Source organism: Myotis nattereri, assembly GCF_964212035.1.
Source record: "Myotis nattereri genome assembly, chromosome: 2".
Classification (NCBI taxonomy): Eukaryota; Metazoa; Chordata; class Mammalia; order Chiroptera; family Vespertilionidae; genus Myotis; species Myotis nattereri.
The window spans coordinates 121198955-121224609 of record NC_138076.1 but is presented as its reverse complement, the minus strand read 5'-3'; the positions used below and the strand labels follow the sequence as shown (position 1 = coordinate 121224609).

Sequence of the window (25655 nt, the reverse complement as noted above, 5' to 3'; positions counted from 1 at the left end):
ATTTAATTTTTTGTTAATCCTCACCAAGGATTTTTTCCATTGGTTTTTAACAAGGGTGGCAGGGGGAGAGGGCAAGAGAGAAAGAAAGAGAGAAATTGGTTGTCTCATATACCTGCCCCAATTGTGCCAGGGATTGAACCTGCAACCCAGGTACATTCCCTCAATGGAGTACCCTCGACTCATCAGTGTGCGAGCCAATGTTCTAACACCTAGCCACACCAGCCAGGGCAACATAAAAGTATTTAAAGTTCATATGAATGGATATGTTATGCTTCCCTCTTTTTTTGACGAGTCCTCCCTCTTCTTTTTTTTTTTTTAAGCTTAAAAATTTTTTTATTTTGGTCTTATTTCCTTAAGTGAATACCTCATTATGCACACTGGAAAGCTAGTGCATTGTTGTTTTTTTTAAATATGTATGTATGTATTTATAGAGAGGAAGGGGTAGGGGACAGAGAGAGAAAGAAAACATTGACGTGAGAGAGAAACATTAGTTGGTTGCCTTCCGCCCATACCCCAACCAGGGATGGAATCCACAACCTGGCCATGTGCCCTGACGAGGAATTGAACCAGCAACCTCTTGGTGCAGTGATGGCGAACCTTTTGAGCTCGGCGTGTCAGCATTTTGAAAAACCCTAACTTAACTCTGGTGCTGTGTCACATATAGAAATTTTTTGATATTTGCAACCATAGTAAAACAAAGGCTTATATTTTTGATATTTATTTTATATATTTAAATGCCATTTAACAAAGAAAAATCAACCAAAAAAATGAGTTCGTGTGTCACCTCTGACACGCGTGTCATAGGTTCACCATCACTGTCTTGGTGCATAGGAAGATGCTCAACCAACTGAGCCACACTGGGCCAGGGCTGCATTGTATTTTTATATACTACTTTATTTTATTGATTTCTTTCCTGAACAAAATGAAATAGTTGTATCAGGCTCAGTGAATTCTTTGATTAGATTCTGTCTTTGTGACATGCACCCACCACATATGTGTTCTGGTGGTGCTGATTCTGAACAGGATAATCCACTCAGTTTCAGTGCTAATAACTCCATTTGAGTTTTTTAATTCTGTTGGTCTCCCCTTTGTCATCCTTCATTACTCCATTAAAAAAAACAACACAACTTTGGAAACTCTTTTTCCTATTCTCTGCAGAATAACAGTTTTCTTTGAAGTATAAAATTTCCTTTCTATAATCAAGAAGTTTTCTCTTTGTTCCTATCCATATTCAATTTCCTTTCTTGTATCCTCCTGTGTTTTATTGCTTTCTTTAAAACAAGCATGTCAAACTCAAAGGCTAACACGGGCCAAATAAATAAGGTTTAAGTTTATGTGGGACGCAAAATAACAAAAGCTTTAATTTTCATAGAAACGTAGGTTTATTTCGATAGAGCAGTGGTTCTCAACCTTCCTAATGCTGCGACCCTTTAATACAGTTCCTCATGTTGTGGTGACCCCCAATTTCATTGTTACAAATTGAACATAATTAAAGCATAGTGATTATCACAAAAACAATATGTAATTATATATGTGTTTTCCTATGGTCTTAGGCAACCCCTGTGAAAGGGTCGGTCGACCCCAAAGGGGTTGTGACCCACAGGTTGAGAACCGCTGCAATAGAGACATGCTGAATACAAAGGGCTGAAATATATAACATAAAATAATAGAACATTTTAATAAAAATTAATATTTTTTCTTGAACATTAACTTACCAGGCACTGAATAACTGCACAAATGAATAAGTGTAATGCAAATACACCTATTTTTCATGTTCTCTGAAAGCGAAATATTTCCTGTTGCACACACCAAACAGATTAGTCCAAAACTAATGATGTGGCATTGGCTGCTAAAATATTCGCTGCTAGTATTAGTGGAGAAAAATGGTGTGCCTGCATGCAAGGTGCTTAAGAGAAATGAATGCAACATGATTATAATAATCAGTCATTAGTAAATGTTGTAGTTTGTTATTAATGACTTAGAGGCCCGGTGCACGAAATTCTTGCACTGGGGTCCCTCAGCCCAGCCTGCACCCTCTTGCAGTTTGGGAGCCCTTGGGGGATGTCCGACTGACAGCTTAGGCCCATGCAGGGAGCAGGCCTCTACCATAAGTCGGACATCCTTAGTACCGCCGTGCCAGCCATGAGCCCCAGCTTCTGGCTGAGCAGTGCTCCCCTGTGGGAGTGCACTGACCACTACAGGGCAGCTCCTGTGTTGAGCGTCTGCCCACTGGTGGTCAGTGAGTGTCATAGTGTTTGGTTGATTTGTATATTAGCCTTTTATTATATAGGACTAGAGGCCCGGTGCACAAAAATTTGTGCACTCATGGGGGAGGGGGGTCCCTCAGCCCGGCCTGTGCCCTCTCGCAGTCTGGGACCCCTTGGAAGATAACGACCTGCTGGCTCAGGCCTGCTCCCAGGTGGCAGAGGGCAGGCCCAATCCCTAGGCGCAGCCCCTGGTTGGGCTCAGAGCAGGGCCGATTGGGGAGTTGGGGCGCTGCCCCCTGTCATGCACAGAGCAGGGCGATCGGGAGGTTGTGATGCCACCCTCAGTCACGCTCAGGGTAGGGCCAATTGGGGGGTTGGGGCACCATCCCCTGTCACACTCAAGGCAGGGTCGATGGGGAGGTTGCGGCGCCACCCCCTGTCACACACAGAGCAGGGCCAATCAGAGTTGGGGCACTTCCCCCTGTCACTCACAGAGCAGGGCCCATCAGGGGGTTGGGGCTCTGTACCCTGTCATACACAGAGCAGGGCCAATCAGGGGGTTGGGGCGCTGCCCCCTGTCACGCACAGAGCAGGGTGGATCAGGGGGTTGGGGCGCCGCCCTCTATCACCCACAGAGCAGGGCCGATCAGGGAGTTGGGGCGCCGCCACTCTCACACTCAGGGCAGGGCCAATGGGGAGGTTATGGCTCTACCCGGTCACACACAGAGCAGGGCCCTTGGAGGGGGCGGTGTTGAGGCACCGCACCCTGTCACACACAGAGCAGGGCCGATCAGGGGGGTGAGGCACCGCACCCTGTCACACACAGAGCTGCAGGGCGATCAGGGGGTTGGGCAGCTCCCCCCTATCAGGCACAGAGCAGGGCTGATCAGGGGGTTGGGGCGCCTTCCCCTGTCACACACAGAGCAGGGTGGATAGGGAGGTTGTGGCCCCGCCCCCTGTCACACACAGAGCCGCAGGGCGATCAGGGGGTTTGGGCGCTGCCCCCTGTCACGCTGATCCCGGTGCCGGGAGGCCTCATGGCTCCGCTGATCCCGGTGCTGGGAGGCATATTACCCTTTTACTATATAGGGTAGAGGCCTGGTGCACGGGTGGGTGCCGGCTGGTTTGCCCTGAAGGGTGTCCTGGATCAGGGTGGGGGTCCCCACTGGGGTGCCTGGCCAGTCTGGGTGAGGGACTGAGGGCTGTTTTCAGGCTGGGGGTGACTGAAGCTCCCAACTGCTCCTTTTTTTCTTTTTTTCTTTTTTTTATTCTGGGCCAGCTTTAGCTTTGAGGCTTGGCTCCAGCTTTTAGGCCTCCACTGCTGAAAGTAGGTTTCTGGCCTTTGCTTACAATGTTGCGATCCTGCTGGCTGAAGCCCGGCGGACTAAAGTAGGTTTCTGAGGTTTTGTTTAGCTTCTATATTTGTTACATAGTTGCTTAGAGTTGCAGCTCAGAGGCCGGCAGCGGCAGGCGGGGAATGTTGGAGTCCTCCGTCACTGAAGCAAGGAAGCCTCATGTTAGTTTCAAGCTGCCTGGCTGCCGGCCGCCATCATGGCTGGCAGTTAATTTGCATATTGCTCTGATTAGCCAATGGGAAGGGTAGCGGTCGTACGCCAATTACCATGTTTCTCTTTTATTAGATAGGACTAGAGGCCCAGTGCACCGGTGGGATCCCTCAGTCTGGCCTGCAGACATTCCCTGAGGAGTCCTGGATTGCGAGAGGATGTAGGCCAGGCTGAGGGACCCCACTAGTGCATAATCGGGGCCGGGGAGAGACCGCTGGAAGGCTCCAGTGAGTGTCTGGACCGTCTCACCCAGTCAGAGCTTCTGCTCCCTGGTGGTCAGTGCACGTCATAGCGACTGGTTGAACGGTCGAATGAATGGTCAGACACTTAGCATATTATGCTTTTATTATATAGGATTATGTATAACAGGATATTATAAAAATTAAGTTTTGAAATTTTTATTAAAATGTTTCTTATATACCGTTATATTGGCTTGACCGCAAAAATATTCATTGTGGGCAGCATGCGGCCTGTGGGCCACGAGTTTGACATGCTTGCTTTAGAGTGTTGTAGTGTAAGTCACAGTTAATTTTCTTCACATTCAAATGAATCTAATCTATTTCATTAAAAACTATTTGAATTTATGTGAATGGCTAGATAGTGAGTGTTCTGAATTTTGCTTTGCAATTGATATTGTAAATCATTTTGTGAAAATAGTTTGCCTTGGGCTAAATGTGTTGACTGTCTTTTTATGATTCAGCTATTATAAGTATCTGCTATATTTTCAGCATTCACATAAAGCTGTTTATATGTGCCAAGTTCTAGATATTTTTGAATTATGTTTGGCTTTTGCGTCCCTCCAGAAGAGAGGGGTGGAGAGAATCTCTTAGGCCCCAAATTTACATATTTGTGGCATAGATTTGGGGATGAAGTGGAGAATACTTAATGATAGAATTGTATAAATTAGTACACATCTGGTTTTAGAAAGCATCCATCTTTCTTGTGTAAGTAGATCATATTTTCTTGCTGCATTGAATCTTTTATTAAATAAGTGAAATGCAAATAAAAATGAGCCAGATTTCAAAGAAGGGATGGATGGAAAAGGAGATTGTAAACAACCAGTTTTCTTTTTTACTTTTATTTATTTATTGTCTAAAGTTTTACATATGTCTCCTTTTTCCCCTGCTTGACTCCTCCTCCCCTCGCCCTCCCAGCTATTCCCACCCCAGGCAAGCCCTCACCACCCCAGTGTCTGTGTCCATTGGTTATGCTAATATGCATGCGTACAAGTCCTTTGGTTGCTCTCTAGCCCCCCTCTTCCCCTGCCATTTGTCTCTGGATCTATTCTTGTTAATCAAATTATGTTGATCATTATATCCCACATATGAGTGAGATCATGTGATATTTATCTTTCTCCAACTGGCTTATTTCACTTAGCATAATGCTCTTCAATTCCATCCATACTGTTGCAAATGGTAAAAGTTCCTTCTTTTTAATAGCAGCATAGTATTCCATTGTGTAGATGTACCACAGTTTTTTAATCCACTCATCTGCTGATGGGCACTTAGGTTGTTTTCAAATCTTAGCTATTGTAAATTGTGCTGCAATGAACATAGGGGTGCATATATCCTTTCTGATTGGTGTTTCTGGTTTCTTGGGATATATTCCTATAATTGGATGACTGGGTCAAATGGGAGTTCCATTTTTAACTTTTTGAGGAAACTCCATACTGTCTTCCACAGTGGCTGCACCAGTTTACTATTCTTTTGATGACTGTTTTTGTTGTTTTGAAACTAGTACTATTTCAGAATAGTTCTTAGAAGAGTCCATGGAGAAGCAAGGTACACAATGTCATTTTTTTAAATGTCCCATTGCTGCCCCCACCCCCATAATGATATCTATTGACCTATTGAGGAAAATTGATATAGACTCTCTTCTGTGTGGGATAGATCCAGTTCCTCTCCTTAAGGGTACCAGATAGGAAGATCATAAAGAAATTTGTATTAGCAGTTTACTCTGTTGCTTTGGCCACATAAAATCCATGTTAATTTTTATATTGTATTTCAAAACACCTTAAAAACCTGTCAAAACATTTTGTTGTTGTTGTTAACAATTGAGTTTTTACATGAGGATCATTTATTTTGTTTCTATTATTTATTTCCCCAGGACTTCAATCTCTAGTTATTCTGGAATTTTCAAAAGAAGAAAAGTTATCTATAGATGAAAATGCAATATATTTAGTAGATAGACATATTTATAAGTTCAAAAAGTAGTATGATATTAAAATTGTTATTAACTGTGTAGGCCTGTGAAAGAGAGATATGCCAGACTTAAGTAATTTTTGCAATTACTTTTTTAAAAAATACAGAATAATTCTTTAAAAATATTTTTTCTGTAAATTGTAACTGAAATCTATGTTTCATTGGAAAGCAGTGTTTTAAGTTGCTGTTCTCTCTCCCTGAAGACAAGTTTTTATTTTTGTGCCCCAATACCCAGCAATTTGTTTCACTTTAAAAGATGGAATAGGTAACCAGGTCTTTGCTAAGTCAGTGTGGTGTAGAAAACGATAAGAAGGGAGGACTCCAATATTGGCCTAAAATATTTTAATCAAGGAATTCCAGGCACTTATCTCCACCCATATTTTGATATGTAGACTTATCCTATAAGGTCTTAATTTAGCAGTAAAACTTTGAATATTGCTAAAAATAAAGTGCTAATGACATTTAAATATTAATAGGACTTGAGGGCCAGATATTTTTTATGTACAGCTGTTAGCTAATTAAGTGAATATTTCAGGTTTAATTAATAAAAACCAAGATCATTGTTTCAATCACAATTTATTTGGAAGGTTTGCTTCTGGGTCTAATAAAATAAGCAATAGGAAGGCATAAAATTGTTAAGAAAATAATGAAATTTAGGGGTAAAGAGAAAATGCCTCTAGGGGATATTTAAAATAAAATAACATTAAAAACAAGGAACTGAAGATGTGTAAGTTGCTCTAAGTCCATTGTACCAAATATCACCATTGTGTTTCTTACCCAAGAAGAAATTGCATCATCAAATAAATCTACTGAGCACTGTTATTTGATGGTACTGAGATGAACAATTGTTTCAGTTGTTGCCCAATTCCCCCCCTCTAACTCTCAGCAGCCTGGAACTGTGCATGTTATGGAAGTTCATGTGACAATGATCCTTGGTTTTGTTCATTTAGCTTGTCAAAACAATTTTATGTAGGTGGAAAGAAATGAATGAAATGAATAGAGTGGGTTAGCTGCATTAGCTCTAGCTGCACTGAAGGTAATGAATGTTGCAATTGGAATAGTGTTGCAAGCCCCCAGGAATATCCAGTTTGTTAATGCTGGGGAGAACTTCTAAAAAGCAATAGTGGCTAATCTGTTCTAAATCTCATTTGATATCATAGTCTTCATGATAATTTGATTGACAGTTGATAATATTTAAACAATGTGTATTTCTTTTATTTTACCTTCAGTAGTTTAGTAAAGTACTTAGTCCTTTTCAATGATCCCTAGTTAATAAGCAAAATATCAACATGGCTTTTCTGAGAAGAAAATTGTTTTAAAAGCTTTACAAATTTTTAACATACTTTTGTCTTCTTGTATAGTGAATAGAACATGAGCTTTAAATCAAACCTTCATTTAATTCTTGGTTCTGCTTTTTGTTATTGTTGTTGTTAATTTAAATTCTTTATTGTTTAAAGTATTACATGAGTCTCCTTTTTCCCCCATTGACCTCTCCCTGGCCGCTCCCACCCCCCAGCATATGCCCTCACCCTTGATTCTGCTTTTCATGTAACTTTGAGGGAGATACTAATTTTTTTTTTGTCTGTTCCTATGTCAAAAGAAAGTAATATTTCCACTTTCACAGGTTGTTTTTTTTTTTGAGAATTAATGAGAACAGAAGTAAAACATCCAGCTAGTAAATGGTAAACATTTGGAAAATTTTTTAAAACTCCAGTTCTAAATGGTTTGGGTGCTTATGTTAATTTTCATCTATTTTACTATTATCTTAAAAATTTTGGGGTGTTAAAATAACGTACTTCTCTGAGATGTTGACAAGTTATTGAAAGAAGCACCAAATTATTTGTGTTATTGTCCCCATTTAGTTGATAATCTGTACTCATCTAACTATATTTTTCCCCTTTAAAAATATTTTTAATAAAGATTTAAGCAAGTTTCTCAGACCCCTTAAAATCATAAATAACTTCAAGAAGGATAAAAATCTACGATATATAAAATAGTTTCTATTTACAGTAGAGATGGATTCTATGCAAAATTAGATAAAAGTTCATCTCACTTCGATAGAGTTTTAAGATTGCCATTTAGTGTATTCTCAAGAAAAAATGGTTGTAGATTTTTGGTGAGGAAGAAGTCCCTGTTTGTTTTTCTTCTTTATACTTTGCTATACATAAGTAGTTGGCATCACTTTTACAATGGTAGTTAACAGCTTTGACTTTTGCAAATTGGTCATTGTGTTTGCCTTGTGTTAGATGTACCAACATTCAGAGACCCAATTTCAATTCTCACCTTTCTTTTAATTTCTTTTGTCCCTGGGGGAATGCTAACTGCTTGTTAAATACATACACAAACTCTTTTTTATTTGGAAAACACATTCATAGATTCATTCAACACATGGTTATTGAACAGGTCCTTATACTAAGATGCTAAAGACGGAACACTGAAAAGCATTCGTCACTGCTTTTAGAATAAGTTTCAATATAATATTTTTTGTGACTAGAGACCCGGTGCATGAATTCATGCACCAGTGGGGTTCCTCAGCCTGGCCTGTGGGATCGACCCAAAACCGGCTCTCCGACATCCCCCCAAGGGGTCCCAGATTGCAAGTGGGTGCAGGCCAGACCAAAGGGACCCCACTGGTGCATCATCGGGGCTGGGGAGGGATACGGGAGGTTGGCCAGCTGGGAAGGAACCACGGGAGGGCTCCAGGGTGTGTCCCGCCTGTCTCGCTCAGTCCTGATCTGTTGGACCCCAGCAGCAAGCTAACCTACTGGTCAGAGCGTCTGCCCCCTGATGGTCAGTGCACATCATAGTAACTGGTCAAGTGATCAACTATCTGCCCCCTGGTGGTCAGTGCATGTCATAGTGAGTGGTTGAACAACCTTAGCATATCATTAGCATATTACTCTGATTGGTTGAACGGCCAACTGGTTGACCGGACACTTATCATATTAGGCTCTTATTATATAGGATTAAATGCTATAAAAGAGGTATATGCATTGTTTATAAAAACATATACTAGTATGGAGTGGGGATGACTTAACCTACATTGAGGGGCAGTCAGGGAAGGTGTTCCTGAAGAAATGAATTGATCCCTGAATGATGACTGGGCATTAACTAGGCAACTAAAGATGGACAGAGGGGCATCCCAGATTGAAGGAAAAGTATGTTTAAAGGGCATGAGTTGAAAGAAGTGTGGCATGTTTGGGAATGGAAAAGATCAGAACGACAAGATTAGGCTAGAAGAGTGGGCAAAACCATATAATGTAGGACCACATAGGTCACAGTGATTTTCACCTTTATCCTAAAGGCTGTAGAAAGCTATTTATTAAAGAGTTTTAAACAGAGTTATGGTATACATGATTTCATTGAATCTAAAATTCCTCTAATAGTATGACATTCTAATTTTAGAGAAGTTAAAAATAGGAAAAGTTGTATTTCTAAGAATTAGTTGGCATACCTTAGAATTGATTAAAATGATATAAAATATTCTGGCTGTATATGGACAAAGTGGAAAATATACTGTACAGGGAAAGATTAGATTTTTGGAAACGACTTAGTAGGTTATTGCAGGAATCTAGAAGAGATAATGATGGCTTGAAATAGGATAGTGGTAATAGAGAAAGACATAAATAAATTGCTTCAAGTAAGCTTTCATCAGAGAATTTACAAGGCTTGTACACTTTAGAACATTGTTAAAAATTTGGAATTGTATATATCTTTTAGTATATTTTAAATTATAATTAAAATTTAAGTAACTATAGAATGGTTTATGCTACAGTGTTAGTTCACATCTAGTGACTGTTCCTGTCTAAGGTTACATATAGCAGTTGAGAGAAAACATTTACAATTGAAGGTTTGTAGATCTTTTAAACTATATATAAGGGATTGTGTAAAGGCCCTAAACAGAATATTATTCAGACTTAAAATTTTGTTAACTTTCTGTTTGTACAACAGTGGATATGTGTATTTACATAATTTATTTAAGCTGCTCCATTAAGAACCATACTCTACCTTATTCTGTATAATATATATTCAAAGGTTCACCTACAGTGGTCTGATATTTTTTCCAGCAGTTAGTTCTAAACTATCAGTGAAAACACACATTTAAATAGCTAAATTTAAATTTTCTAGCTCACTGTTACTAATGTTTTGAGTCTTCACTCTTCCAATCTGCATCCTATATTCCCAGGTTTACCTTTAGCAAAAGGTCTTAAGCATTTCAAATATTATATGACAAGAACTATGGATACTTTCATACCCAGGATCTCACTTAATCCTTGGATTAGCCTGCTGATAGTGGTTCTTTCCTTACATGGCTAACTCTAGTTAATACATACTTGTGAACAAAGAATTGAGTGTTTTATGATATGCTCTCAAAGTACCCAATGCTTTTCTCTTCATCATACTTAATAAAATTAATGCCTCTGCCTCTTAACACTGTAAGGTCTAGGATAGCAGAAATCTTGTCTCTGATGCTCATCATATCCTGTTGCCTGACATAGAGTACCCAAATATTATTTACAATTTAAGCAAACATTTATGAAAGTGTACAGAAATTGCTAAAACTACAGTGAATGTTGCATGCTATATGAGAATTCTTATCAAGACAATCAGATAGGTAGACTGTATATTAAGTTATAAGAATTAAATATCACTTAACGATATGTGGAATATACTTCATTTGATTTAAAATAAGTTTTCTTTTTAAAAAATATATATTTTTATTGATTTCAGAAAGGAAGGGAGAGGGAGAGGGAGATGGAAACATCGATGATGAGAGAGAATCATTGATCACCTACCTCCTGCACACCACACCCCCTTCTGGGGATTGGCCCACAACCCAGGCATGTGCCCATGACCAGAAACCAACCTGGAACCCTTCAATCTGCAAGCTGATGCTCTATCCACTGAGCCAAACCAGCTACGGCTAAAATAAGTCTTCTTGGTAGGGTCAGTAATAGATAAGAGAATCAACAATAGATCTAGATTTTTCTTTTTTCTATATAAATTTCCCCTAAATGAGGAACATTTAAGAATGTGTAGTGAGCCCTGACCGGTTTGACTCAGTGGAGCAGGGGTGGGCAAACTTTTTGACTCGAGGGCCACAATGAGTTCTTAAACTGGACCGGAGGGCTGGAACAAAAGCATGGATGGAGTGTTTGTGTGAACTAATATAAATTCAAAGTAAACATCATTACATAAAAGGGTACGGTCTTTTTTTTTTTTTTTTTTCAGTTTTATTCATTTCAAACAGGCCGGATCCGGCCCGTGGACCGTAGTTTGCCCACAGCTGGGATAGAGCGTTGGCCTGCGGACTGAAGGGTCCCAGGTTTGATTCTGGCCAAGGGCATATACCCAGGTTGTGGGCCTGATCCCCAGTAGTGTGCATGCAGGAGGCAGCCGATCAATGATTCTTGCTCATCATTGATGTTTCTCTCTCTCCCTCTCCCTTCCTCTCTGAAATCAATAAAAATATGTATATTTTTTTTTTTGTAAAAAAGAATGAATGGTGAATAAGATTTTTTTAAAAAACATATTGGGAAACCCTATTGTCAGTAAAGGGAAAAGCAAACAAGCTGAAAACTTCTTATTGTAAAACATGAGATATTTTGAAAATTTTGATGAACAGAACAACAAAAACCTATTATCTTCAATGCATAGCTGAGTTTGTTACAATGTAAGGGTAATTTCCAAGGTCTGAAAACTAAGAAGAAATGTAAAATCAGAGCAAGAAAAGTGTGAATTGACACTAGGACTTTTCTCGGACAGTTGCCAATCTGTTAACTAAGAGGCATAGTTTTACTGTCTATCTGAGGATAGATGAAATCTCAAGGCCAAGCAGTTATTGGAATTGAGATCCAATAACGTTGTTCTTTGAAGAGGAAAATGAAATGAAAAACAGACTAGAGATTGTGGGATACACTCACAACTGAGGATATTCCAACAAACATCACAATTTGAAATAACCACATAAAGAAAAAAACCAACAGAAGTGAATATCAGCAGCCAAAACAATAGCAAAATTAGATCCCTAGTAACTCAGATAAAAGTGGCAGTGAATTGAGTCTGTAAAGTAAGTTATATTATCAGGAAAAGGACTAGAAACTAACTAAACAACAAAAATCAAGATGGTGTTGGAAGAAGTAGTGAATGATTGATTTGATACCCAAATAGAGCTTCAAGGAATGAAAATGCATTGTGATTAAAAACTAAATGCTCCCTCCTGCCGGCCTGCTTGCCCCCAACTGGCCACCCCCGTTGGCCTGATCACCCCAACTGCCCTCCCCTCTTGGCCTGATCACCCTTAACCACCTCTGCCTCGGCCCCGCCACCATGGCTTTGTCCAGAAGGTCTCCTGGTCTAATTAGCATGTTACCCTTTTATTAGTATAGATCAGCTGTGGGCAAACTACGGCCCGCAGGCCGGATCCGGCCTGTTTGAAATGAATAAAACTGAAAAAAAAAAAAAAAAAGAAAAGACCGTACCCTTTTATGTAATGATGTTTACTTTGAATTTATATTAGTTCACACAAACACTCCATCCATGCTTTTGTTCCGGCCCTCTGGTCCAGTTTAAGAACCCATTGTGGCCCTCGAGTCAAAAAGTTTGCCCACCCCTGGTATAGATACATTGGATTATAATGGAAACTAATATTGAATAGTTATCAAAATTTTAAATTTGTGATATATTATATATTATTAGTGCATAATAAAGCCTGAAAGTCTAATAGCTATCATAATTTAAAAATAATGATTTGTGGAAATGCTATTTTGAGATAATCTGCATCTACTGTTAGGTGATATGAAAATAATCTAGGTCTGTTGGTGACAAAAATCACAGTTACTATTATGCTATTACGTGTACACATTAATAATTCAAGGAGATATTAAATTTCAATTCATGGTAAATGAAAAATATTTGTTTGTTTTCACACATATTCACAAATCTTCCTTAAAGGGTTTTGTGGACCCTAAGTTTAAGAATTGAGTGTTCTGCCTTGGCCAGGTAGTTCAGTTGGTTAGAGTTTCATCCTGATATGCTAAGATTGCAGATCCAGTCCCTGATCAGAGCATTTAAAAGAGTCAACCAATGAATGTATAAATAAGTGGAACAATAAATCAGTGTTTCTCTCCCTCTTTCTCTCCCTTCCTCTCTAAAATCAAAAAATAAAAAAGAACACGTGTCCTATTAATACCCTTAAATGTATGTCCAAGATTAACATTACAACACTATTATTACAGTATTAGAGGCCTGGTGCATGAAATTTGTGCACGGTGCGGGGGTCCCCTCAGCCCAGCCTGCACCCACCCTCTCACAATCCAGGACCGCTGGCTCCTTAACTGCTCGCCTGCCTGCCTAATTGCCCCTAACTGGACCCCCTGCCAGCCTTATCACCCCTAATCACCTCAGCCTGCTGACCTGATTGCCCCTGACTGCCCCCCCCCAACCTGGTCACCCCCAGCTGCCCTAGCCCCACTGGCCTGGTCGCCCCTAACTGCTCCTCTCCCCCCCCCCCCGCCAGCATGGTCACCCCAACTGCCCCCCCTGCCAGCCTGGTCACCCCCTACTGCCCCCCCTCCCGCTGGCCTAGTCTCCCCACACAGCCTGCTGCTCAGTCGTTTGGTCATCCCTCACTAACCCCCCTGCCGGCCTGGTCACCCCACACAGCCTGCTGTTCGGTCATTTGGTCGCCCCTCATTGCCCCCCGCCGGCCTTTTTGTCCCACTCAGCCTGTTCGGTCGTCCGTTCGGTTGTTTCGGATGTGATGGCCCCTGGCTCTTTATATATATAGATAGTAGTAACAAAAAATGGGGAACAACTTAAAGATTCATTAATAGGAGATTTTAGCTGAAACCGGTTTGGCTCAATGGATAGAGCGTCGGCCTGCGGACTGAAAGGTCCCAGGTTCGATTCCGGTCAAGGGCATGTACCTGGGTTGCGGGCACATCCCCCTCTCTGTAAAAAATCAATAAAATATATTTTAAAAAAAATAGGAGATTTTATAAATTGTAATACAGGATGTGGCAAAAGTAGGTTTACAGTTGTGAGTACACAAAAGTTTATTCTTGTATTATTTATTAATTATTGTATTTTCATATTAACAACTGTAAACTTACTGTTGCCCCATCCTGTATAGTCAAAGGATAACTGTAAAGCAGTGATAATGAATGGAGACAAGTTATAATAATAAGGTAGATATCTTGTCATATCTCCTTATATGCCATCAAAGATTATCTCAATATTGAGTGAAAAAGAAGCAAACTTCCAAAAACATACTGTATACCATCATTTTATGAAATTTTGACATTTCATATAAAGTGTAAAAACCCAGCCCTAGCCAGTTTGGCTCAGTGGATAGAGCGTCAACCTACGGACTGAAGGGTCATGGGTTCAATTCCGGTCAAGGGCATATACCTGGGTTTCGGGCTCAGTCCCCAGTAAAGGGCATGCAGGAGGCAGCCGATCAATGATTCTCTCTCATTATTGATGTTCTCTCTCTCCCTCTCCCTTCCTCTCTGAAATCAATAAAAATATATTTTAAAAAAAATAAAGTCTAAAAACCCATATAGGAATGGTATGTTCAAATTCAGGGTAGTGGTTATTCAAGGGTAAGGAATTGTGATGGGAAGGGCAACCTAATTGCACAGAGGGCTTTAAATTATGTTTGTGATGTTTAATTATTTAACTGTATGATGGACACATTACTTTATTATATACCTAAAATATTTTGTTAAAATATGTATTACTTGTTTTGACAGAATATTAATGTAAGAAAGATAGTTTCAATTTAAATTTGCAGGAAAATTCAGAGTTTGTGTATATATAGGACCTTGTTAAGGGAAAACAACAAATTCACTGCTTTTCCCCAGTTTATCTCAGACAGGAATTAACCTGTGAAGTGCCAGATGCTTTAAATATGTGATAAAAGCATACCTAGTAAATTATTTAATTCTTATAACAGTCCTGTGAGTTGAAGGTATATATTCATAAAGGGAATTCTAACCAAAGCAAAGACAGAACTAGGATTTATATTTAGACCTTTCTACCTCTAAAGTCCATACTTGTTTCCTGTTGTTAAATTGCACATTTCTAGCAATAGATGACTTATTTTAGAAGTAGTAAGTTAACTCACATACAAAATGAGACTGTATCTGAGGCATATTTAATAATACTGATACTAAAATAATCTTAAGTATGACTTTATAATCCAAAGTTTTCTTAAACATACTTTAGCCTGTTTCCACACTCATATGATAGACTGATGAAAGTATTAGTTATTAGTAAACTTGTTATAGTGTTCCTATTTTAACACTGTTGATCATTATAACTTAGTACATGTTTACCATCTAAATTTAACTGTAATTTGGTGTTTTATTATTTTAAACTACATTCTGTTTTCGTTTTTGATTGTAGGATCGAAAGTTAACAAAGTCTGAGAGACAGAGATTTAAAGAAGAGGCTGAAATGTTAAAGGGTCTTCAGCATCCCAATATTGTTCGCTTCTATGATTCCTGGGAATCCACAGTAAAAGGAAAGAAGTGCATTGTTTTGGTGACAGAACTTATGACATCTGGAACACTTAAAACGTAAGTCCATCAATATAAAAGCTGACCAAGAACTATGAGAAAACTTGAGTTTTCTTATTTTAGGCCTTATCAGTCCTACTTTTGTTGCCTTAGGGGGGAACTGTCCCTTCAACTGTTAGTACAATGGTGTTTCTTCAACATCAGCACATTTTTCTGTCCAGAGAGTCTTCTGGTGTATAAAGTAATTTAATAATTATTTATTGGTAAGTATTAAAATGAGATGTTATTGCCCAGCCAGCATGGCTCGGTGGTTGAGCGTTGACCTAAGGAGGTCATGGCACACGCCCGGGTTGCAGGCTCAGTCCCCAGTGTGGGGTATGTAGGAGGCAGCCAATCGGTGATTCTCTCTCATCATTGATGCTTCTGTCTCTCCTTCTTCCTTCTCCCTTCTTCTCTAAAATCAATAAAACTATATGTGTGTGTGTGTGTGTGTGTGTGTGTGTATTTTAAGAGATGCTATTGCAGAATAAACCCAGTTATTTTAAGTCATTGTACTTGGTGTTTCTAAAATTTGAGTGGCTAAGGGATCAGAAATCAAGTGTTGATAAGGGAGCCCTCTAGTGGTTAAAATGAAGTTGAAATTTACTGAGAAGCTTTACCTATTATGTTATCAAGCAGTATTAGGCAGTTTTTGTTGCACCTATGCAACTATTGTATCAAATGCACACTGTATTTTGAACATTATCACTACATAATTTCATTTCCCATAGCATCAGAAATTGAAAAGCCAAAACAGGTAGTCCTATTATTTCTTTCAGGAATACAGATAGGTCAAATGCAGAAATTCCCTGTTGCCTATTATAAAGAGTTTTAAGGTAAAAGTTGGAGTATGCCTCTGGAATCTCAGGTCTCTTTTTTGTACTCAGTATCTATTTGTACTCAGAGAGGAAATTAGTATAAATTATGTGGTGTAAATTTTTTATTGTGAAGGAATTGGATTTTAAAAAATTGTCTCTCTAGTGTATATTGATTATTTATTACTTTCTTTAATTAATACTACTGAGCTCATTAATCCAAGATCTTAGAACAGCCGTGGGCAAACTATGGCCCGCGGGCCGGATCCGGCCCGTTTGAAATGAATAAAACTAAAAAAAAAAAAAAAAATGACCGTACCCTTTTATGTAATGATGTTTACTTTGAATTTATATTAGTTCACACAAACACTCCATCCATGCTTTTGTTCCGGCCCTCTGGTCCAGTTTAAGAACCCATTGTGGCCCTCGAGTCAAAAAGTTTGCCCACCCCTGTCTTAGAAGCATAAGTCTTGTATCTCCTGGATGTAGTCATTTGAGTGTGCTCTTGGATGCTTAAGACTAACATGTTGAAAAGCCAACAAAATTTCCCCCCACTGCAGATTCTATTTTCTACTCAACCTCTGTAATATTTATGGCAACACCCTTATCCTAGTCATCCAGGCTTCTTGGTATACATATGTCTGTTTCTACTACACTGTGGTCCCTAGCACTATGCCTGTAACTTGTTAAGTAGTTGAGTGAATTAAGGAGAATTGTGTGATAGTAGTTTTGTGTATATCTGCATCTTGAGACTCTTTTCACTGTTTTGTATACTTCGTGGATTGTCAATAGACTTATCAGGTACACTCTACAACAGTTTACTTGTTTTAAAAACTGTAATAAGGGGCTTTGGGTAACATAGTGGGCTAAGTCCCTGTTGGATTGCCTCCCCCGTACCAACAAACTAAAGTGTAGAATGTCCTTAAAGCTTTTTCAATAAGCATCCAAGCTTCAGATAAAAAAAATAAATAAATAAAAGGAGATAAAAAGCGAAGGAGAAGTAACTCAAGGCCAAAACAGGAGCTGATACACTGGCATTCTATGGGAATTTCATACCATTTATGGGATTTGAGGATTGGATACTAGAATTTTAATGTCCATGCTAGGACTAAGCCTTAGAACTCAGTAGAAAGGAAAACTGGAACTTAGCTTCTGTCAGAAGACTGAATTACCTATTTAAGAGAGAACTCTGCATCCCAATGAGTGAAAATTCTAAGGAATTTTGCCTATCTGCCCAGGACTTTGGATGGGAGGAAAGTTCCTATGAAAAACGGAAATCTCAGCCTACATAATATATAATATAAATTTGTACTATCCACTTGGTGCAGGAATCCCAAGATTAGGAATAAACTTCATAATTGTTTCAGAGTCCAATGACAACTCCCAGAACATTTTCATACTTCATTGATCATATGGACAAAACAGTCTCTTCTAGTGAAGGTGACTTCATAATTAAATTACTAGCCAGTAAAGATGATCAGATACAACTGGAAAATAGCACCATAGAAATTAAAGATACTATAGACAACTCTGAAAGTGATTATAAAATAAATGTGTAATTATTTAAAAATTTCAGTAAAGATATATGTAAATATATAAAGTATATACAAGCATATAAAATAATAAAGAATAGAAACCATAATGAAGAAATACAACTTTGTCAAAAAAAGTTCAGATACAATTAGAAAAAATCCAAAGAACTAGAAATAAGAATAAATCATTAAAATTTTAATGGTTAGGTTCAACAGCAGACTAGATTGAATAGACAAGAATAAATATGAAGGTGCTTGCTTTGGCAGCACATATACTAAAATTGAAACGATACAGAGAAGATTAGCATGACCTCTGTGCAAGGATGACACGCAAATTTGTGAATTGTTCTATATTTTTTCTCAGCAGGAAGGCGGGAGTGGATGGTGGGTGGGAAGAGATGAACCAAAGAACTTGTATGCATATATGCATAACCCATGGACACAGTAATAACGTGGTAAAGGCCTGGGGTGGGGGGTGGAGGATGGGGACGGGCTAGACGGTGTCAATAGGGTAAAAAGGGGACATATGTAATACTTTCAATAATATTTCATATATATACTAGAGGCCCGGTGCATGGATTTGTGCACTGGTGGAGTCCCTCAGCCTGGCCTGTGCCTTCTCACAATCCAGGACCCCTTGGGGGATGTTGGATGCCCAGTGCATAGATTTGGCCCAATCTCCGCAGGCCAGGCCGAGGGACCCACCTCTAGTATGCATATAAGATCTTTGGTTAATTTCTTCCCCTCCCCCCCTACCTCCCCTTCCCGCTGAGATTCATCAGTCTGTTCCGTGTTTCCACTCCTGCGTTGAGCGTCTGCCCCCTGGTGGTCAGTACCGGTTGAACAGTCACTTAACATATACATATATATATATTACATAGAAAAAAATTCTTGAAGTTTGCTAAAAGAAAAGTAAATATTAAGAAATCAGAAAAAGGTGGAAGATACGAGAAAAGATGAGAAATAGAGTGAGAATTAGATTTAATTTTACTCTATAATAAAAAAAAATATATGAGGAAAGACAATATTTGAAAACAGGATGGCTCAGATTGAGAATGTGTATATAGTCCAAAACAAATAGATTTAAAGCAAATCTATATTCATACTGTAAGAATACAGAACAATGAAGAACATTGGTAGTTTTTGGAAATGCAAATGGAGTGAAAGGGATGGGATGTATTTCCAAAATACATGTATTTTGGATCCTTTAAGTTTCTATCTTTGTTCCACATATATAAATACTTAAATCGAAATAAATACCCATGCCTGAAAAATAAGATGGGAATATATGGATTAGAAAATTTTGTTTAAGTGATGCAAATAAAGTTAGGTTTTTTAAAATTGAAGTGAAATTACTAACATAAAATCAACCTTTTTTAAGTGTACAATTCAGTGGCATTTAGTACATTTGCATTGTTTTGTGGCCACCACATCTAATAAGTTCCTGAACATTTCATCACCATCAAAAGAGCACCTGGTACCCATTAAGTTGTTACTCCCATTCCTCTTCCTGCACAGTATAATTTGGTCATGAGGAGTTGCTTCTCTTGGTGATTTCAAGATTCTCTCTGTATCTTTGGCTTTCAGCAGTTTGAATGCAATATGTCTCATGTGGATCTCTTGGATTTTATTGAGCTTCCTGGGTGTGTAAATTCATGTCTTTTATCAAATTTGGAAAGTTCTTGGCCATTATTTTATAAAATATTCATTCTCTTCCTTTTCTCTCTTATTTGGGACTCCCATTTTGTATATGACTTGGTATCTCACAGGTCTCTTAAGCTCTGTGGATTTTTTTCTTTATTCTTTTTTTCTTTCTGCTCATCAGACTGGATAATTTCAATCAACTTACTTTGATTTGCAGCTTCTATCTTCTGCCTGCTCAAATCTGCTGTTGAATTCAGTGAATTTTTCATTTCAGTTATTGTGTTTTAGCTCCAGAATTTGTTTGGTTTCTTTTTATAATTTCTGCCTCTTTATTGATATTCTCTTTTTGTTGAACTAAAATATCCTATACTTGCCCTGGCCAGGTGTCTCAGTTGGTTGGACCATCATTCCAGACACCAACAGGTTGCATGTTAGGTCCCTGGTTGGGGCACTTTTGGAAGACAACTGACTCTCTTTCTCTCTCAGCAGTAAAACATATCCTTGGGTGAGGATTAAAAAATAAAAATAATAAAATTTCCTACTCAAATATTTGGCAGCCATTGTTCTTAGCATTTAGTCTTCCAATTCTGTGGGATAAGTACCATAATTTTTTATCCCACATTTAACCATAAGTTGGTTATCAGTTTGTATGAACTATTTCAGCACTTAAAAGCTGATTAAGAGCTATGGTTATGAGGCTGGAAGTTTTCAACTATTAGGCTTTTCTTCAGTGTGATTGGGCATGAGCAAACTGTAATTAAGGACTCAAAAATGTATCAGGAAGATCATCATTTATCTATCAATTAATTATTATGTCTTTTCTGCACTGATGATGCCTGATTGTCATATTTCTTATTTGGTTGTGGTGGTTTTAATAATGTTCCTAATTTTATATAAAAATAATAATAATAAAATTTTTAATGATTTTTGGTATTTTTTTAATGAGGCATAGTTGATATACAACATTAAATTAGTTTCAGGTGTAAAATACAATGATTCACAATTTGTATATATTGCAAATTGATCACCACAGTATCCAGTTAACATCTGTCACCATACATAAGACAATTTTTTTCTTACGATGAAGACTTTCAATATCACTCTTAGCAACTTTCAAATAAGCAGTATAGCATGATTAACTATATTGTATATTATATCCCCATGACTTATTTATTTTATAACTGGAAGTTCATACCTTTACTGCTTTCATCCTTTTTGCCCACTACCACCTGTGCCTCTGGCAATCACCAATTTGTTCTTTATATCTATGATCTTGGGTTTTGTTGTTTGTTTTTTTCTCTGTCTCACTTATTTCATTTAGTGTAATGTTGTCAGGGTTCATTCATATTGTCGCAAATGGCAAGATTTCATTCTTTTTTTATGGCTGAATAATAGTTACTGTAATTTTTATTATAATAGCTATTGAGAACACAATGTCACTTCCTACTGGCTAGGGTAGTCTTGAATGTCTTTGTCAAACTAATAGGATTAAAATTAGGTTTTAAAGAAGCGGTTCTCAACCTGTGGGTCGCGACCCCTTTGGCAGTCGAATGACCCTTTCACAGGGGTCGCCTAAGACCATCAGAAAACACATATATAATTACATATTGTTTTTGTGATTAATCACTATGCTTTAATTATGTTCAATTTGTAACAATGAAATTGGGGGTCACCACAACAGTATTAAAGGGTCGCGGCATTAGGAAGGTTGAGAACCACTGCTTTAAAGGATAGGTAGCTCTTCTGTAAAAAAAAAAAAAAAAGCTGCCCTAGCTGGTTTGGCTAAATGGATAGAGCGTTGGCCTGCAGACTGAGGGGTCCCAGGTTCAATTCTGGCCAAGAGCACATGCCTGGGTTGTGGGCTCGATCCCCAGTAGGGGGTGTGCAGGAAGCAGCCAATCAATGATTCTCTCTCATCATTGATGTTTCTATCTCTCTCTCCTTCTCCTTTCCTCTCTAAAATCAATAAAATGTATATATTTTTTTAAAAGGTGCTTTGGGAATTGTATAAAAAGAAAATAAAAGGTTAACTATAGGTTAACTCTTTTGGTTAAAAACAGAAAGTTTATAAAGAGGAATAATGACAAAAAAAGGCTCCTGTAGATATGTTAAAGATAAAATGTAGAGAGTTTTGAATGTAGGGCAAAAGATTAGCATCTGATTTAATTTAAGGATGATAGAAAACCACGGAATGTATTATGACCTAGCAGAGATACAGTGCTTTGAATAATTCAGAAAACAATTGAGCGCCTACTATGTGCCAAGGACTAATGGTAGTAAATACATAACAGATTAGAGATAGAGTAACCAGTCAAGCAATAGCAATAGCATAAGCTTAAGAGTTCACTTACCTTCTCTCTTGAAATTAGCTGTGTAACCTTAGGGTCACAATCCTCATCAGTAAAAATAAACTTAATATTATCTACCAAAAGTGGAGGTGACTTTCATTATTAGCATTGCCTGAAATGTATGCCAGATCAATTGTTTTAAAATCCAGTGTGTTTAAAAGTGAAATTCCTGAAAATTATAAACTTTTTGTTTATCAAAATATGTTCTCAACAGTAAAAAGCAAATCACAGAATGGGAGAAAGTATTTGCAAATCATGTAACTCAAAAGGGATTAATATCTAGAATATATAGAGAACTCTCTAAACTTAATAACATAAAAATAAATGATTCAAAAATGGGCAAAGGACTTAAGTAGACATTTCTCCAAAGAAGATATACAAATGGCCAACAAGTAGTACATGAAGTGATGTTCCATACCCTTAGTTATTAGGGAAACACAAATCAAAACCACAATGAAATACCACCTCACACCTGTTAGAATGGCTATTATAAAAAAGATAAGAAATAACAAGTTTTGGCAACAATGTGAAGAAAAAAGAACCTTTGTGCACTGTTTTTGGGAATGTATGTTGGTGTAGCCACTATGGAATACAGTATGGAGGTTCCTCAAAAATTTACAACCACCATATGATCCAGCAATTCTACTTCTAGTATTTATCCAAATGAAGTGAAAGCAATAACTTGAAAAGACATATGTTACCTCCAATGTTCATTGTAGCATTATTTTTAGTTGCCAACACATGAAAGCAACCTAAGTGTCCAGTGAATGGATAAATACTATTCATCCATAAAAATAAGTAAATCTTGCCATTTGTTTTCAGCAACATGGATGGATCTTGTTGGCATTACGCTAAGTGAAACAGAGAAAGACAAATATAGTATGATCTCACTTATGTGTGGAATCTAGAAAACAGCCAAGCCAAACAAACAAGAAAGTCCAAACCACCAACAACAAAATCATACTTACAGAGAACAGATTGTTGGTTGCTGGGTTGTTGGGAGCATGGGGTAAGGGGTGGAGATGAGTGACACTGATAAAAAGATACAAACTTCCAGTTATAAAATAAATAAATCTTGCCTGGCTGACTTGGCTCAGTGGTTGAGTGTCAACCTATGAACCAGGAGGTCACGGTTTGATTCCTGGTCAGGGCACATGCCTGGGTTGTGGGTGTGTCGATTCCCAGTGGGGGACATGCAGGAGGCGGCCAATCAATGATTCTCTCTCATCACTGATGTTTCTATCTCTCCCTTTTCCTTCCTCTCTGAAATCAATAAAAATATTAAAAAATAATAATTAAATAATCCTGGGGAATTCATATATAGCTTGGTGACTGTCCTGTATAATAAAACCCTAATATGCAAATCAACCGACTGGCAGAACGACCAGTTGCTATGATGTGCACTGACCATCGGGGAAGATGCGCAATGCAGGAGCTGCCCCCGACTGGCATCTGGCTCACATCTGTCCCGGATTGTGAGAGGACACAGGCCGGGCTGAGGAACCCTTTCCCCCGCCCCCCCTTCCTCCGCCACACACACACACACACACACACACACTCCCATGCATGAATTTCGTGCATTGGGCCTCTAGTCCTATATAATAAAACCCTAATATGCAACTCGACCGAATCGCGGAACTATTTGTTGCTATGACGTGCACTGACCACCAGGGACCAGATGCTCAACGCAGGAGCTGCCCCCTGGTGGCCAGTGCGCTCCCACAGGGGGATCCCCGTTCAGCCAGAAGCCGGGATTGAGTTGGCGAGCACAGTGTTAGTGGTGGAAGCCTCTTCTGCCTCTGCTGCAGGTGGCGGTAAGGAGTGAGGGGTCCCAGACTGTGAGAGCCCTGGACTGCGAGAGGGATATTTGACTACCAGGGTATCGGGCAGAAGCCAGGAGGCGGACATTCCCCAAGGGGTCCCAGACTGCAAGAGGGTGCAGGCCGAGCTGAGGGCTCCCCGCCCCGAATTTCATGCACCGGGCCTCTAGTCTATCCTATATAATAAAAGAGAAACATGTAAATTGACCATCCCTCCGCTATGCTCACCAGCCAATCAGACGTGAGCATGCAAATTAACCGACAAAGATGGGTTAATTTGCATATGCAGGCGCCGGGCAGAGAGCAGAGCAGGAGAGCTGGCAGAGAGTGGAGCGGCTTGGGGAACTTGGCTCCCCAAGTTGCCAGACGGAGAGCAGAGAGGGAGAGCTGGCGGCTTGGAGGACTTGGCAGAGTGGGAGGCCATTGGTTGGAGACAGAGCAGGAAGGGAAAACCAAAAGCACAGGGAGCACCAGGAATTCTGGGAATAGTAGTTCTGGTGGCAGCCCGAGGACCTGAAGCAGAAACCCAGAGTGCGGGGAGCACCAGGAATGCCAGGAATCGTAGTTCTGGTTGCAGACGGATCTCCTAGACCAGTGATGGCGAACCTTTTGAGCTCGGCGTGTCAGCATTTTGAAAAACCCTAACTTAACTCTGGTGCTGTGTCACATATAGAAATTTTTTGATATTTGCTACCATAGTAAAACAAAGACTTATATTTTTGATATTCATTTTATATATTTAAATGCCATTTAACAAAGAAAAATCAACCAAAAAAATGAGTTCGTGTGTCACCTCTGACACGCATGTCATAGGTTCGCCATCACTGTCCTAGACACTAGAGCAAAGTGAGCCTGGAGCAAGTTACTGTTGTGGTGGGGGATGGGAGGGAAAGCAAAGGTGAGAGACATAAGTAAAATCAGAGTGTCTAGGAAAAATTAAAGGGAAGATATCCTAAACTTCCAGGAAATCTCCACCAATGAAGCAAAGAAAAAAAAATGCCTCTATTCTGTGAGCAACAAGCCAAACTGAGTTGGATTCTCAGACAATTCACTCACATGATTGCAAAGACAGATAGAAACTCCCGGGTTGGAGAGGGCTCCCAGATTGAAGAGGGTGCAGGTCGGGCTGAGGAACCCCCAACACCCCCTAGTGCACAAATGTCATGCACCGGGCCTCTAGTATATATATAAAGCCCTAAGCAACCAGTCAACCGTTTGACCGGTTGCTATGACATCCAGTGACCACCAGGGGGCAGACACTCAACGCTGAAGCTGCCCCCTGGTGGTCAGTACGCTCTCACAGTGGGAGCGCCACTCAGCTGACAGATGTGAGCCAGATGCTGAGCTCACAGCTGGTGAGCAGCTGCGGCGGTGTGAACCTCTCCTGCCTCCACAGCAATGTTACCAAGCTGCAGCGGGGCTGGAATGAGTGGGAGCAGTGCCCAGCCTGGGCTTGGGCTCCTCCCCGGCCGCCTGCTACTTTGCACACTACTACATCCTCTGAGGGGTCCTGGATTGCGAGAGGGCACGGGCCAGGCTGAGGGACCCCACCGGTGCATGAATCCATGCACCGGACCTCTAGTAGTTAATAATAATACCGTATTGTATTTGAAAGTTGCTAAGAGAGATCTATAAACTTTTCATCACAAGAGCATCAGTGGAAAAACCTATAGCTAAAGTCATATCAAACTGTCATATTTAATCTTTTACCACAGAGATTTGGAACAAGCAAGGATGCCTGTTTACATTCAGTGTTGTTCTAGAGGACCCATGCATTGCAATGAAGCATAAAAACAGTGGAAAATTAATAAAAGGCATGAAATTAGAAGAAAATAAATAAAACTACCCATGTTTGCAGATTATGAAATTGTTTACATGGAAAATTCCAGTTGATTATATCAATTTTAGAGTTATGTGAGAAATGCTCGCCCGTCCGAATTCAAATAATGGACTCGGAGAC

General features: G+C 39.3%; 1 protein-coding gene across 3 annotated transcripts in view; it reads left to right on the top strand.

Moving 5' to 3' along the window:
- Positions 1-25655, top strand: part of WNK1 (WNK lysine deficient protein kinase 1) — a 154167-nt gene that overhangs the window by 32116 nt on the left and 96396 nt on the right. For all 3 annotated transcript variants that reach the window (XM_081083651.1, XM_081083650.1, XM_081083652.1), the window contains exon 2: positions 15385-15557. In XM_081083651.1, the coding sequence (XP_080939777.1) occupies positions 15385-15557 (173 nt within the window). The remainder of the gene's footprint in view (positions 1-15384; positions 15558-25655) is intronic.